Raw genomic sequence first — 12,579 nt, forward strand, 5'->3', positions numbered from 1 at the left:
CATATCCCCGTATCCACTTCCCTCTGGCCACCTATGCCCCTGTTATCTCTGCTGAGAAGGCTTACCATGAGCAGCTCTCAGTGTCAGAGATCACCAACTCCTGCTTTGAGCCAGCCAATCAGTTGGTAAAATGTGACCCTCGCCACGGCAAGTACATGGCTTGCTGCCTTTTGTATCGTGGTGATGTAGTGCCCAAAGATGTGAATGCTGCCATTGCCACCATCAAGACCAAGCGCTCCATTCAGTTTGTGGACTGGTGCCCCACTGGTTTCAAGGTGGGCATCAACTACCAGCCACCCACTGTAGTTCCTGGTGGAGACCTGGCCAAGGTCCAGAGGGCTGTGTGCATGCTGAGCAACACCACTGCTATTGCAGAGGCCTGGGCTCGACTTGACCACAAGTTTGATCTGATGTACGCTAAGCGTGCCTTTGTTCACTGGTATGTGGGTGAGGGTATGGAGGAGGGGGAGTTCTCTGAGGCCAGAGAGGATATGGCAGCTCTGGAGAAGGATTATGAGGAGGTTGGAGTCGACTCCATTGAGGGTGAGGGAGAGGAGGAGGGAGAGGAGTATTAAAAAGGACATAAAGGCACAAGTTGAATAGGAAACAATTGCTTGCAATGTGAGGGAAAGGAGGAGGGAGAGGAGTAGACCCAGTAAGTAAATTTGACTTGAAAGTCTCATTCCGTAACAATAGACATGAGCACAATAACTTGCATTTGTATTTAGATGTGTAACTTTGTGTTTGTATTCTAAATGTATTGCTTAAATCTGTAGTTGTAAAAAGTTATTGGAATGGACTGTAAATAAATCTGGGAAAAAGTACAGGCCTTCTTGTATTGTTTTTCATACTGCACTAACATCTCTGAGGATTTGTCATTTGACACACCTGTTGGAGCTCCCCTTTTCACTTTGCAGTTCTTGTTTTTTTTAACTCCATTATATCCTTCTTTGCTTTTTCCTCCCTTTCCATCTGTTGTCTCAGGCAAATCCTCTGTGATTCACAAAATTAAATAACAAATATTTTTTCTGACATTAGATTCATTATTACATTCTGATTAGTCCAAATAACTGCAAAATACACATAATAATGTTAAAACAACATATTTTAATGACTGTGTGACAATCCAGCCTAAGAATTGTAATTCACTTGAGCTTTACTTGTGAATTGTTGAACAGACTTAATTGTAATAATATTTAAATTTGATTGAAACGTACAAGATAGATTTTTTTTTTTAATTTGTAGTAGTAGTATGTAGTTCCCCCTAATGCTACTCACAAAAGCAAAGGTTACATACAAAATGTTATATACACCATGGCTGGACAAATAACAAGTAATAGAAATGAAACTATTTTGACTTGTTATTTCTTATGGAAGCATATTCTGTGAAACAGGATAAAGAGGCAAGACAATGACTGAATGAATAAGATTTACTAAGGAAATTCAGTCACTGAATATGGAGGGACTGTGGAAAATATACCAACAAAGAGACTCACTAATATGTTTATGCCAATGTTTCCCTAGACATCTGGGCTAGCAGGGATCCTGTTTAGTGTTACTGAGTAAGAAACATAATGGTGATGTTTGTTTTTCTATGAAGTATTTCAGGGTTATTTAATGGTCTGCAAACAGTTTGTGTTGCAGTCAAGTGATTGAAATACAATTGAAATACTACTATTTAAAATCATGGTGACATCTGGTGGTAGCGTTGGGTGAAAAAAATGCTTCAAAATCAGGCCAAAAAGAAGTGCTGAAACCACAACTGGCTTCATATGTCAGGCAGCGGTTGTCACGGCAAAAAGGCATTTTTCTCAGAAGACATTTTGAGATGCCAAGAGACATTGAGTTTCTTATAAAGTTTTTATTTCTAATTATCAAAGTCACCAGTCAGACAGTCTTTTCATCGAGTACTTTAATATCAGAGGCTTATTTAATCAGTAACATAATTTCTATTTGGAGCAACAGGCATATGCTTAAAATGGTAAACCTTTGTACTACGATAAGGGGAAACAAAATGGCATCTGGTATAATTTGTAATTGATGGATGATGCTGGTTCTTTTTAGAATATGACAATTTTATTAAGAAATATGATTTAAACTGCTCACCTCATTCACCTCTGTTTTAAAGACATCTACTCCTGTAATTATTCTTGTGAAAGGCTCTTTACCTCACTCATTTTAAGCTACATTTAAAATTTCTGAATGAGATATAGGCCTACCCCTGCAATGAATTCCTACATAAACGTTTCAGTTTGGAATGTAAATTATTTTGGTTTTATAAAACATAATGTGGAATTTGTAGCACATTTTGGAAAGACTTTCACGATTTTTATTGGGTATTTAGATATAACTTATGTTATGCTTCTCACCAGTCATATGCCTGACTGGGACACTTGATCAGAAGGGAGCAGTGATTAATGTTATCAGTAACACCTGTGCTCTAATGACAAGTCAAAATGTCCGCTGTGAAAAAGGCCTATTTGAGGAAAGACTGTTTTCGTTTAACCAATAGGAAAGGAGCTTCTGTGACTCTCAACCAATCGGATTCAGCCGCCCTTCCCCTCACTTAAAGCAGGTATAAAAGGTGCCTCCGTGCGAGCCTCAGTAATTGCTTCTTACACAGGACTCCTTGAAATTAAGTTGTGAGAGTTAAATTTGTCTTTTCATCCTTATTTCAACATCGTTTGACACAGCTTCAGGGCACATGGTGAGTGTGGAATAATGGGGACTTTTCTCTTTTATTTAACCAGGTTTATCTACGCTCACAACCCACATCATTTATCAGTTTAAGCTAAGATGTATTGATCAACATTATCTAGTTTAATTGCTGCCCTTCTAGCTTTAGCTAATGTTCCTCTGAATGTGAAGAGCAGTTAACCAATTTCATGTGTTATTATAACCTTACAATGGACCCCTTATTTTTTAAAGTTAAATGTAGCCTAGTTGAGGTTAGTGGTGGTCTTTGTAATGGAACCCCTCCACTATATGTTTCTAATGAAATCAATGAATAAACACTTTATGAAAAGATCACAGAATATGTTGCCTTGACCTATGAGTTTCAGAAGCTGCTTTTGACAGTGTGACCTTCGCTATGGCAAATACATGGCTTGCTGCCTTTTGTATAATGTGGTGCCCAAAGATGTGAATGCTGCCATTGCCACCATCAAGACCAAGCGCACCATCCAGTTTGTGGACTGGTGCCCCATTGGTTTCAAGGTTGGCATCAACTACCAGCCGCCCACTGTAGACATGGCAGCCCTGGAGAAGGATTATGAGGAGGTTGGAGCTGATAATGTGGAAGATGGGGATGAAGGAGAGGAGTATTAAACAGGTATGCCTTCCCTTCTATTGATCTCGGGTTTGTGCTGGATGAATGTGGAAAAATAAAGTTGTTCATTGACTGCCCTGTTTGCACTCTTTAATACACTGCCATGTATTAATGTTTGTAATAACTGCATTTTATAGAACAGTGCAGATTGTTCAGTTTCTCCATACTGCTGTGTTTAGTAATATTTGTGTTAGAGGAACAGTTACTCTGCTCACTATGTGCTAAGCTACCAAAACATTGAAGCCAATCTGCCTTACTTGGGAGATCTAAAATGCTTTGATTATAGAGATCATCTACTCAGATTTCAAATTGTTGCAGGTAACCTGTAGTTAATAGCCAAATTTATTTGTACATCAGGTGTTTTTGTTTTTTGTATAAGAGCTCACCTTTTAGTAACTCAAGGTGTGGTGCTTTAAGTGAAACTGCCTGAGGACGACAAAGACCTAACCCCAGTCTGGTTGGAAAGAGTTAATATTAAGATAAGCCTTTATTCTGTTTTTGCAGCAACACAAAGATGGATAAAGAGGGGAGGTATAAAGGATAAATATAAAATAGAAACTACAAATGCAATAAAGATGAGGTAAGTGCATGATAAAGTAATGACTGTTAAGTTTGTATTAAAATAGAATCAATTTTGAAATAAACTGGTATATGAAACAGTATGAGATGAGACTATAATCAAATTAAATTGTATAGTAATGATATATAAAATTATATCTGGCTGTATAGCAAAATGTCCAATAGGGAGACAATGAAGAGGGAGACCAGACATTGGAAACTGGGTGTGGTCTGAGATCATTGTCTGGTTTCCACTGCTGCCATAACTCTGATGGTAATGGCGCAACTGAGTGCCGGAAGTGCTCTATTGTCTACTTAGGTCGGATGATGGGTGGCTGAATGAGCTGCCCATCTGCCACAGCTCGTTCTGGAGAGGGTTAGCCAGGATGACTTTGTGCTTCTCCATCATCCTCTTGTCTGCCACTCCCTGTCCAGTTCCAGCCCAACCACAGAGCTGGTCTGATAACAACCCCCCTCCAAAACGGATGTATGAGAGGAATTCCCACTTAAAACAAATCCTTAAACTCCTGTTTTAGCTCTGGTGTTAAACAACTAATATTGGATGGGAAATATAAATATTTTTCAATGATTTCTAAAAAAAAAAGTAAAGATTTCTCAGTACACAGAGACCTCTGGTGGTGGTGGTGGTAGAGGGTGGAAGTGAAACAAAGGAATAATCAGAGCACAATGGTTCCTGCACCAGGAACAGGTTGTGATGGAAATTTCTTGGATGTCAAATGTAACGGAACATTAAGATTGGGTTCCACAAAGGAATTTATTTTTTTTCCCTGCTATTTAAAATAAATATCATTACAAGGTTTTACGGGGGGGATAAAATAAGAGCAGACAATTGTCTCTCTATACTTCAAAAAAAAAAAACATTTAATCACATGACTTTAAGATTTATTTTGTGACCTTGAGGTTGGAAGCACCTGGACTAGACTTCCTCAATCTCGATCGTATGAATCGGTATTAAATGTAAATAACCTCTTACAATAATGTACTGGTAGATTTTTACAACTGTTAATAAAAAAAAATAAAAAAAAATCTGGCTGCTCTTTAACATAAAACACAGCGAATCTGAAAAAGCTATATTTACTCGATACTGCTGTGTAAAAGCGATATTAAACAAAAGAATAATCCGTTTAAAAAATTTAACTTCCGGTCCGCAGCCACGGTCAGTTACTTTCCTGCGTGGCTGAATTTGACTGTTTCGTTTAAACCAATAGAAATGCCCCCATGTGACCCCGCTAACCAATCGGATTCAGCAGCTCTTTTCCGCCGGGTGGGAGAGTATAAAATGCCCCGCCTTGCGGACATCACTAGTTACTTCTTACACAGGACTCATAAAGGCCTAGCTGTGAGAGCTAACGTAGTCTCTTTCTCCTCTTAATCAGAACTCCTACGGGCTCCACATCTTAAGGAAACATGGTGAGTATGAAAGTATATATTTTTCTCCACTTATCGTGGGTTGATTTAACCAAAATCAAACTTCAAAAGTGCGTCATCACGTGGCGGCCTAGTTTGAAGAAGCAGCATTGGATGTCTACATTATAGTTTTAATTTTAAATTAAGTCAGAGGATGTAGGATTATTTATCAAACGTTATTTTCAGTGGGTCGTTTTAACTGTAATTTCGGTAAATGAAGTGTAACTCGACAGGGCACAGCCCATATTCATCTCAGTCGGGGGTGCCAGTTTCCGGTTTTCTGTCTGCTCGTTGACCCAGTTGGCGACGGTTGATGTGCTTTCAGCCTGAAACATTCCTCTGTTTTACCGCCTGTTTGAAGAGGCCTGACCTTTTTATGAAACTGCAACCACAGGCTTTTCGAACAAAACCTTTTCACTAAAAGCCTTTTATAGGGCTTTTATATTTAGTCTTTAATGGTGCACGTCGTGTAGCCTGCTACTTTCATTGTATGAATATTTATTTAAAGACCTCTGTGTCTGGGTTTGTTCCACCACAGATCTTTGATGGGAAAATGTTCTCAACACAGGATATATATTTTTCTTCCTTAAGCACATTATGTATGAATAATAAGCCTCTTTGTGATGCTCTGTTGCTGAAGGGATTTCCTTTCATGGGATAAATGACTGCAACATGTGACTTTAGTCATGACTGTTTTATAAAAGAACCATCTTGAATTGGCTCAAGAGCGGTCATCATGTGATGAATAGCCACAAGCATCTAAATCTAACAGCCAACCAAGCTGCTTATTTATTTTTAATAATATAAATCTCCTCTCGTCCCTCCCTCCACAGCGTGAGTGTATCTCGGTGCACGTCGGTCAGGCTGGTGTCCAGATTGGCAATGCCTGCTGGGAGCTTTACTGCCTGGAACATGGGATCCAGCCGGACGGACAGATGCCCAGTGACAAGACCATTGGAGGAGGAGATGATTCCTTCAACACCTTCTTCAGTGAGACTGGAGCTGGAAAGCACGTCCCCAGAGCTGTCTTTGTGGACCTGGAGCCCACTGTCATCGGTAAACTCATTAAATATTAATTCAATATTGTAGCCCACTCCTGTTGGTCAAACACTCATAATTTATGCTAATTCCCCTCAGACGAGGTGCGCACTGGGACTTATCGCCAGCTGTTTCACCCTGAGCAGCTGATCACTGGCAAGGAGGATGCTGCCAACAACTACGCCCGTGGACACTACACCATCGGCAAAGAGATCATTGACCTGGTGCTGGACAGGATCCGTAAACTGGTGGGTGACTTGATATCAGGAGGGATCCATTCCTATTTTCAAATTAAATGACATAACTCCTTCTCATATGTGATCACACTCTCCTTTTCTGTCCCCAGGCTGACCAGTGCACTGGCCTTCAGGGCTTCCTGGTCTTCCACAGCTTTGGAGGTGGCACCGGCTCTGGTTTCACCTCCCTGCTGATGGAGCGTCTGTCTGTCGACTACGGCAAAAAGTCCAAGCTGGAGTTCTCCATCTACCCAGCTCCCCAGGTGTCCACCGCTGTGGTGGAGCCCTACAACTCCATCCTGACCACCCACACCACCCTGGAGCACTCTGACTGTGCCTTCATGGTAGATAACGAGGCCATCTACGATATCTGCCGTAGGAACCTCGATATCGAGCGTCCTTCCTACACCAACCTGAACAGGTTGATCAGTCAGATTGTGTCCTCCATCACTGCTTCCCTTCGTTTCGATGGTGCCCTCAATGTTGATCTGACCGAGTTCCAGACCAACTTGGTGCCATATCCCCGTATCCACTTCCCTCTGGCCACCTATGCCCCTGTTATCTCTGCTGAGAAGGCTTACCATGAGCAGTTAACGGTGTCAGAAATCACCAACTCCTGCTTTGAGCCAGCCAATCAGTTGGTAAAATGTGATCCTCGCCACGGCAAGTACATGGCTTGCTGCCTTTTGTTCCGTGGTGACGTGGTGCCCAAAGATGTGAATGCTGCCATTGCTGCCATCAAGACCAAGCGCTCCATCCAATTTGTGGACTGGTGCCCCACTGGTTTCAAGGTGGGCATCAACTACCAGCCACCCACTGTAGTTCCTGGTGGAGACCTGGCCAAGGTCCAGAGGGCTGTGTGCATGCTGAGCAACACCACTGCTATTGCAGAGGCCTGGGCTCGACTTGACCACAAGTTTGATCTGATGTACGCTAAGCGTGCCTTTGTTCACTGGTATGTGGGTGAGGGTATGGAGGAGGGAGAGTTCTCTGAGGCCAGAGAGGACATGGCAGCTCTGGAGAAGGATTATGAGGAGGTTGGAGCTGATAGCATGGGAGATGAGGATGAGGGAGAGGAGTATTAATAATGTGGGAGATGAGGATGAAGGAAACCTTCACTTCTATGATCTCTGATCTGTATTAATGTCAAAAATAAAGTTTGTCCATTGAAAACTGTTCTGTTTGTGCTCTTTAATAAACATGCACACATTCATTATTGTTAGTAACCTTTTAATAGAGCAGTGCAGATTGCTCCTCTTGAGTTTGACTACTGCTAAAAGCGTTCTGTTATCTTGACCAGTACAATTACTAATCCGTTGTTCTGGAACAGTTACTCTACTCGTACCATACCTTTAATTCACTATTCAATTTAACATGACCCATGTCCCTAAGATAGGTTGTACAATACATACGGCTCAAATGCTTGAACTATATAGAGAGCTTGCTCCTCCACTTGGTCTTCAACAGATGTTTGAACCTCACACCATGCAGAAAAGGAAAACTAAATTTCAGATCCTGAATGAAAGCATAGAATATGTTTAGAAATTTGTAAAGACAATGTAGACAACATAATATGGGAAATGACGTGAAGATGCATACAGTAGATTTATTTACCGACCAAAACACAACACATTAACAATTGTTGTAAATGGTTTTAATTTCAGCTTCGTTATTTTGACCAGGTTTGGCTACACAAATGCATTTCTTCAAATTCAGACAATGTTATTTGAATTTGATTAAATGCACTAAAACAGACAAAACAAAATGGTGTCTACATTACACTGACTTGTATGAATACCTTTGTACTGCACTTGTGTTATTAATACATTGTTAGATTAAGGATAAACTACCGGACAAAAATGTATTTAAATATGAGATCATGGCAGATTGATTAAAACTGTCGATTTTTGTATGTTTTCCTTTCTTTGATGGTCTAAGAGTTCATTTGCAAAGTTAAAGGCAAAAGAATTTCAGCTAATAGCCTCTCTCGGTTTTTAAAACTCATATTACTGGGTAAAAGAACAATGGAGAAATATTGAAGCACCCCTGCAGAGTGCTTTTCTCAGTGTACTCACAATCATGAGGCAGGTGGATCCTTTGGGAAGTAAATGTAGGGTTGCATGTTTTTTTATAACAAAAATCCTATGAGAGAATATTTCTGAATGCTGAGACGCACACTTCACAATGGTACAAAAATACAGACACACACAAAGTGCCCTCATGCGTACAAAAGTTGAACTCATATTTGGCTCTAAAGCACAACAGGCCTTGAATATAATGCGGTGGAACAGTGGGGACAGTTTTCTACACTGAAACATATATGAAACCAGTAAATGCTACAACAGCTCACATCCCAGCCCACCTCCTGTTGCTGCTATTGCATTAATATAAATCTGTAGATTGAGCAACCTTAGATCAACATACAGTGATTGTTTTTAATAAGATAAACCCCAGCCTTTATTTTCTACTTACTCGTTCTATTGCAAAACATACGCAACTCTCATTGAAAACCACCTGTGCGCTAAACAGCACTGTATGATAAATACCACAGGTAAATACAGTACATACACAACAGCAGTGGCACTCATAAGCTCCCTATTTTCCTTATCTATTTGGTTCATCAGCTCCCAAACCAAAGCAGCAGAATGACAATTAATGCATATAAATCCCAAGTGAATATAGAAAATGTCACAGTGTAGTAAACCACAGTCTGAAATGCAGATTTTGCAGGATGCATTTAGCCGAAATGTAACTCATGATGCTTTGGATGCTTTCCAAAGGTAGAGCAACAACATGAAAACAATAATAAGCATAATATATCCCTAAAGTGTGAAATTATTAAACCTGTTAAAAATAAAATGATTAATAGGAAAGTGTAAAAAAAAAGTACAGGAACAGAAGTTTTAAGTTGTTCTAACTGTCAGGCTGTTGAACAGAAGGGAGCAGTGATTAATGTTATCAGTAACACCTGTGCTTCAATGACAAGTCAAAATGTCCGCTGTGAAAAAAAAAATAGGCCGATTTGACGACTGGGTGAGTGTTTTCGTTTAACCAATAGGAAAGGAGCTCTTGTGACTCTCAACCAATCGGACTCAGCCGCTCATCCCCTCAGTTAAAGCAGGTATAAAAAGCCCTGCGTAGCATGATTCAGTAATAGCTTCTCACACAGGACTCCTCGAAATCTGGTTGTGAGAGTTAGATTTATCTTTTCACCCTTACTTCAGTCCCTTTACACACAGCTTCGGGGAACATGGTGAGTATTGAATAATGGCGACTTTTTTTGATTCATTTCACCAGGCTTATATGCTCAAAACTAGCATCAATGGTCAATTTAAGATATTGATCAGCATTAGCTCACCTAATTGCTGCCCTTTTAGCTTTAGCTAACCTTCCTTAGGATGTGAAGAGCAGTTAAACAATCTCATGTTTTATGGTAACCTCATGTTTGACTGCTATTTTATTCAAAGTTAGGTGTGGTTGTGGTTAATGTTGTGTTCTCTGTAATGGAACCCCCCCCCCCAGCTGTTTCTAATGAAATCAACTAATCAAACACTTAACATATAAAAGTATTGCAGAGTATGTTGACTGGGCCTATGGGTATTAGAAGCTGTGAAAATTGTGAGTCCACGGATACAGTTTGGAAGGAGATTCTTAATGAGATTATATTTCTGCCTTACTCACAATTTGTTTTGCATAGATAACATGTTATGTGTTAGTCTAAATACATTTTAAGAGGCTAAATGCAGCATGTACTGGGTGATTTAACTTTGTTGTTGTTAATCTAAAGCATTTAATTATAAATAATGAACACAGATGTCTGGTAAAAGTAAATTGCCTTTGTTTTCCAACAGCGTGAGTGTATCTCAGTGCACGTCGGTCAGGCTGGTGTCCAGATGGGCAATGCCTGCTGGGAGCTTTACTGCCTGGAACATGGGATCCAGCCGGACGGACGGATGCCCAGTGACAAGACCATTGGAGGAGGAGATGATGCCTTCAACACCTTCTTCAGTGAGACTGGAGGAGGAAAGCACGTCCCCAGAGCTGTCTTTGTAGACCTGGAGCCCACTGTCATCGGTAAACTCATTAAATAATTGATGTGAAAAATATCAGTTTGCTTACAGTACTAACTTGTGCTAAATTCCTCTCAGACGAGGTGCGGTCTGGAACCTACCGCCAGCTGTTCCACCCCGAGCAGCTGATCACTGGCAAGGAGGATGCTGCCAACAACTACGCCCGTGGACACTACACCATCGGCAAAGAGATCATTGATCTGGTGCTGGAGAGGATCCGTAAACTGGTGGGTGACTTGATATCAGGAGGGATCTATTCCTAGATTTTATTCCTAATTCCAAATTAAACGATATAACTGCATCTCGTATGTGATTACTGTCTCTCCTTTTCTGTCCCCAGGCTGACCAGTGCACTGGCCTTCAGGGCTTCCTGGTCTTCCACAGCTTTGGAGGTGGCACCGGCTCTGGTTTCACCTCCCTGCTGATGGAGCGTCTGTCTGTCGACTACGGCAAGAAGTCCAAGCTGGAGTTCTCAGTCTACCCAGCTCCCCAGGTGTCCACCGCTGTGGTGGAGCCCTACAACTCCATCCTGACCACCCACACCACCCTGGAGCACTCTGACTGTGCCTTCATGGTAGATAACGAGGCCATCTACGATATCTGCCGTAGGAACCTCGATATCGAGCGTCCTTCCTACACCAACCTTAACAGGTTGATCGGTCAGATTGTGTCCTCCATCACTGCTTCCCTTCGTTTCGATGGTGCCCTCAATGTTGATCTGACCGAGTTCCAGACCAACTTGGTGCCATATCCCCGTATCCACTTCCCTCTGGCCACCTATGCCCCTGTTATCTCTGCTGAGAAGGCTTACCATGAGCAGCTCTCAGTGTCAGAGATCACCAACGCCTGCTTTGAGCCAGCCAATCAGTTGGTAAAATGTGACCCTCGCCACGGCAAGTACATGGCTTGCTGCGTTTTGTATCGTGGTGATGTAGTGCCCAAAGATGTGAATGCTGCCATTGCCACAATCAAGACCAAGCGCTCCATCCAATTTGTGGACTGGTGCCCCACTGGTTTCAAGGTTGGCATCAACTACCAGCCACCCACTGTAGTTCCTGGTGGAGACCTGGCCAAGGTCCAGAGGGCTGTGTGCATGCTGAGCAACACCACTGCTATTGCAGAGGCCTGGGCTCGACTTGACCACAAGTTTGATCTGATGTACGCTAAGCGTGCCTTTGTTCACTGGTATGTGGGTGAGGGTATGGAGGAGGGGGAGTTCTCTGAGGCCAGAGAGGACATGGCAGCCCTGGAGAAGGATTATGAGGAGGTTGGAGCTGATAGTGTGGGAGATGAGGGTGAAGGAGAAGAATATTAAACAGGCACATGTTCCTGTATCTGTTATGTCAAAAATAAAATTTGTTCATTGACAGCTCTTGTTTGTTCTTGAATACACATTCATTATGGTTAAAACCTTTCTAATAGAGCAGTGCAGACTGCTCTATTACTGTAGTTTTGACTACAGCTAAAAGCATTTTCTTATCTTGGGCTGTGTCAAACTGGTTTGAAGTTGTACAGTAAAATAATTAGTTCTAGAAGAACATTACTGATTTCATGTTGAATTTAACAACTGTGTGGTTATAAATTTGCTTTTCTAAATTTTAAGCTCAAACTCAACACTGCTTCAGAATATAGCCTTTTTTGGTTTGCCATCTTAATAGATTTCTCAATTTATATTGTCTGCTACATGGTAGAAGGGAGTTACAAACTAAATTTCACTCTATAACCTGTTGTACTAACATATCGTACCTGCCTATCGAAAGTGCAGAGACCTTGCTCCTCCACTTGGTGGCAGTGGTGTTCAACAGATGTTTGAACCTCACACCACTCCAAAATGGGGAAACGGACTAAATTTCATGTTTGTGGGTCTACAGCGTGAGGTGTTCAGTGTAACATTTTGCAGATCTCACATTTAATACTTTAG

General features: G+C 41.3%; 3 protein-coding genes and 1 long non-coding RNA gene across 4 annotated transcripts in view; all 4 read left to right on the forward strand.

The window, feature by feature from the left end:
* LOC123974644 (tubulin alpha chain-like) overlaps positions 1 to 824 on the forward strand; it is a 2,991-nt gene extending 2,167 nt beyond the window's left edge. The window contains exon 7 of the mRNA XM_046055471.1: positions 4 to 824. Within this exon, the coding sequence (XP_045911427.1) occupies positions 4 to 575 (572 nt within the window). The 3' untranslated portion in view covers positions 576 to 824. The remainder of the gene's footprint in view (positions 1 to 3) is intronic.
* A 1,767-nt stretch (positions 825 to 2,591) lies between these two features.
* Positions 2,592 to 4,913, forward strand: LOC123975802. Its single transcript, XR_006826162.1, has 4 exons — positions 2,592 to 2,707; positions 3,057 to 3,331; positions 3,833 to 3,908; positions 4,206 to 4,913. It is a non-coding gene; the product is annotated as an uncharacterized LOC123975802 (long non-coding RNA).
* Positions 4,914 to 5,167: 254 nt separating this feature from the next.
* On the forward strand, positions 5,168 to 7,764 carry LOC123975801 (tubulin alpha-1C chain). The gene is made up of 4 exons (XM_046057558.1): positions 5,168 to 5,317; positions 6,148 to 6,370; positions 6,452 to 6,600; positions 6,699 to 7,764. The coding sequence occupies exons 1-4, from the start codon at positions 5,315 to 5,317 to the stop codon at positions 7,671 to 7,673; spliced, it is 1,350 nt and encodes a 449-aa protein (XP_045913514.1). The 5' UTR covers positions 5,168 to 5,314; the 3' UTR covers positions 7,674 to 7,764.
* A 1,928-nt stretch (positions 7,765 to 9,692) lies between these two features.
* On the forward strand, positions 9,693 to 12,027 carry LOC123975800 (tubulin alpha chain-like). Its single transcript, XM_046057557.1, has 4 exons — positions 9,693 to 9,841; positions 10,440 to 10,662; positions 10,737 to 10,885; positions 10,999 to 12,027. Exons 1-4 carry the CDS (start codon positions 9,839 to 9,841, stop codon positions 11,971 to 11,973), a joined length of 1,350 nt encoding a protein of 449 aa, XP_045913513.1. The 5' UTR covers positions 9,693 to 9,838; the 3' UTR covers positions 11,974 to 12,027.
* Positions 12,028 to 12,579: the final 552 nt, after the last annotated feature.

Source organism: Micropterus dolomieu, linkage group LG08, assembly GCF_021292245.1.
Source record: "Micropterus dolomieu isolate WLL.071019.BEF.003 ecotype Adirondacks linkage group LG08, ASM2129224v1, whole genome shotgun sequence".
NCBI lineage: Eukaryota > Metazoa > Chordata > Actinopteri > Centrarchiformes > Centrarchidae > Micropterus > Micropterus dolomieu.

Excerpts from the sequence above, each read along its gene's own strand:
- LOC123975801 (XM_046057558.1), top strand. Across the intron at positions 6,371-6,451 it reads CCTGGAGCCCACTGTCATCG|ACGAGGTGCGCACTGGGACT; the intron begins GTAAACTCATTA and ends AATTCCCCTCAG. Across the intron at positions 6,601-6,698 it reads TGGACAGGATCCGTAAACTG|GCTGACCAGTGCACTGGCCT; the intron begins GTGGGTGACTTG and ends TTCTGTCCCCAG.
- LOC123975800 (XM_046057557.1), top strand. Across the intron at positions 10,663-10,736 it reads CCTGGAGCCCACTGTCATCG|ACGAGGTGCGGTCTGGAACC; the intron begins GTAAACTCATTA and ends AATTCCTCTCAG. Across the intron at positions 10,886-10,998 it reads TGGAGAGGATCCGTAAACTG|GCTGACCAGTGCACTGGCCT; the intron begins GTGGGTGACTTG and ends TTCTGTCCCCAG.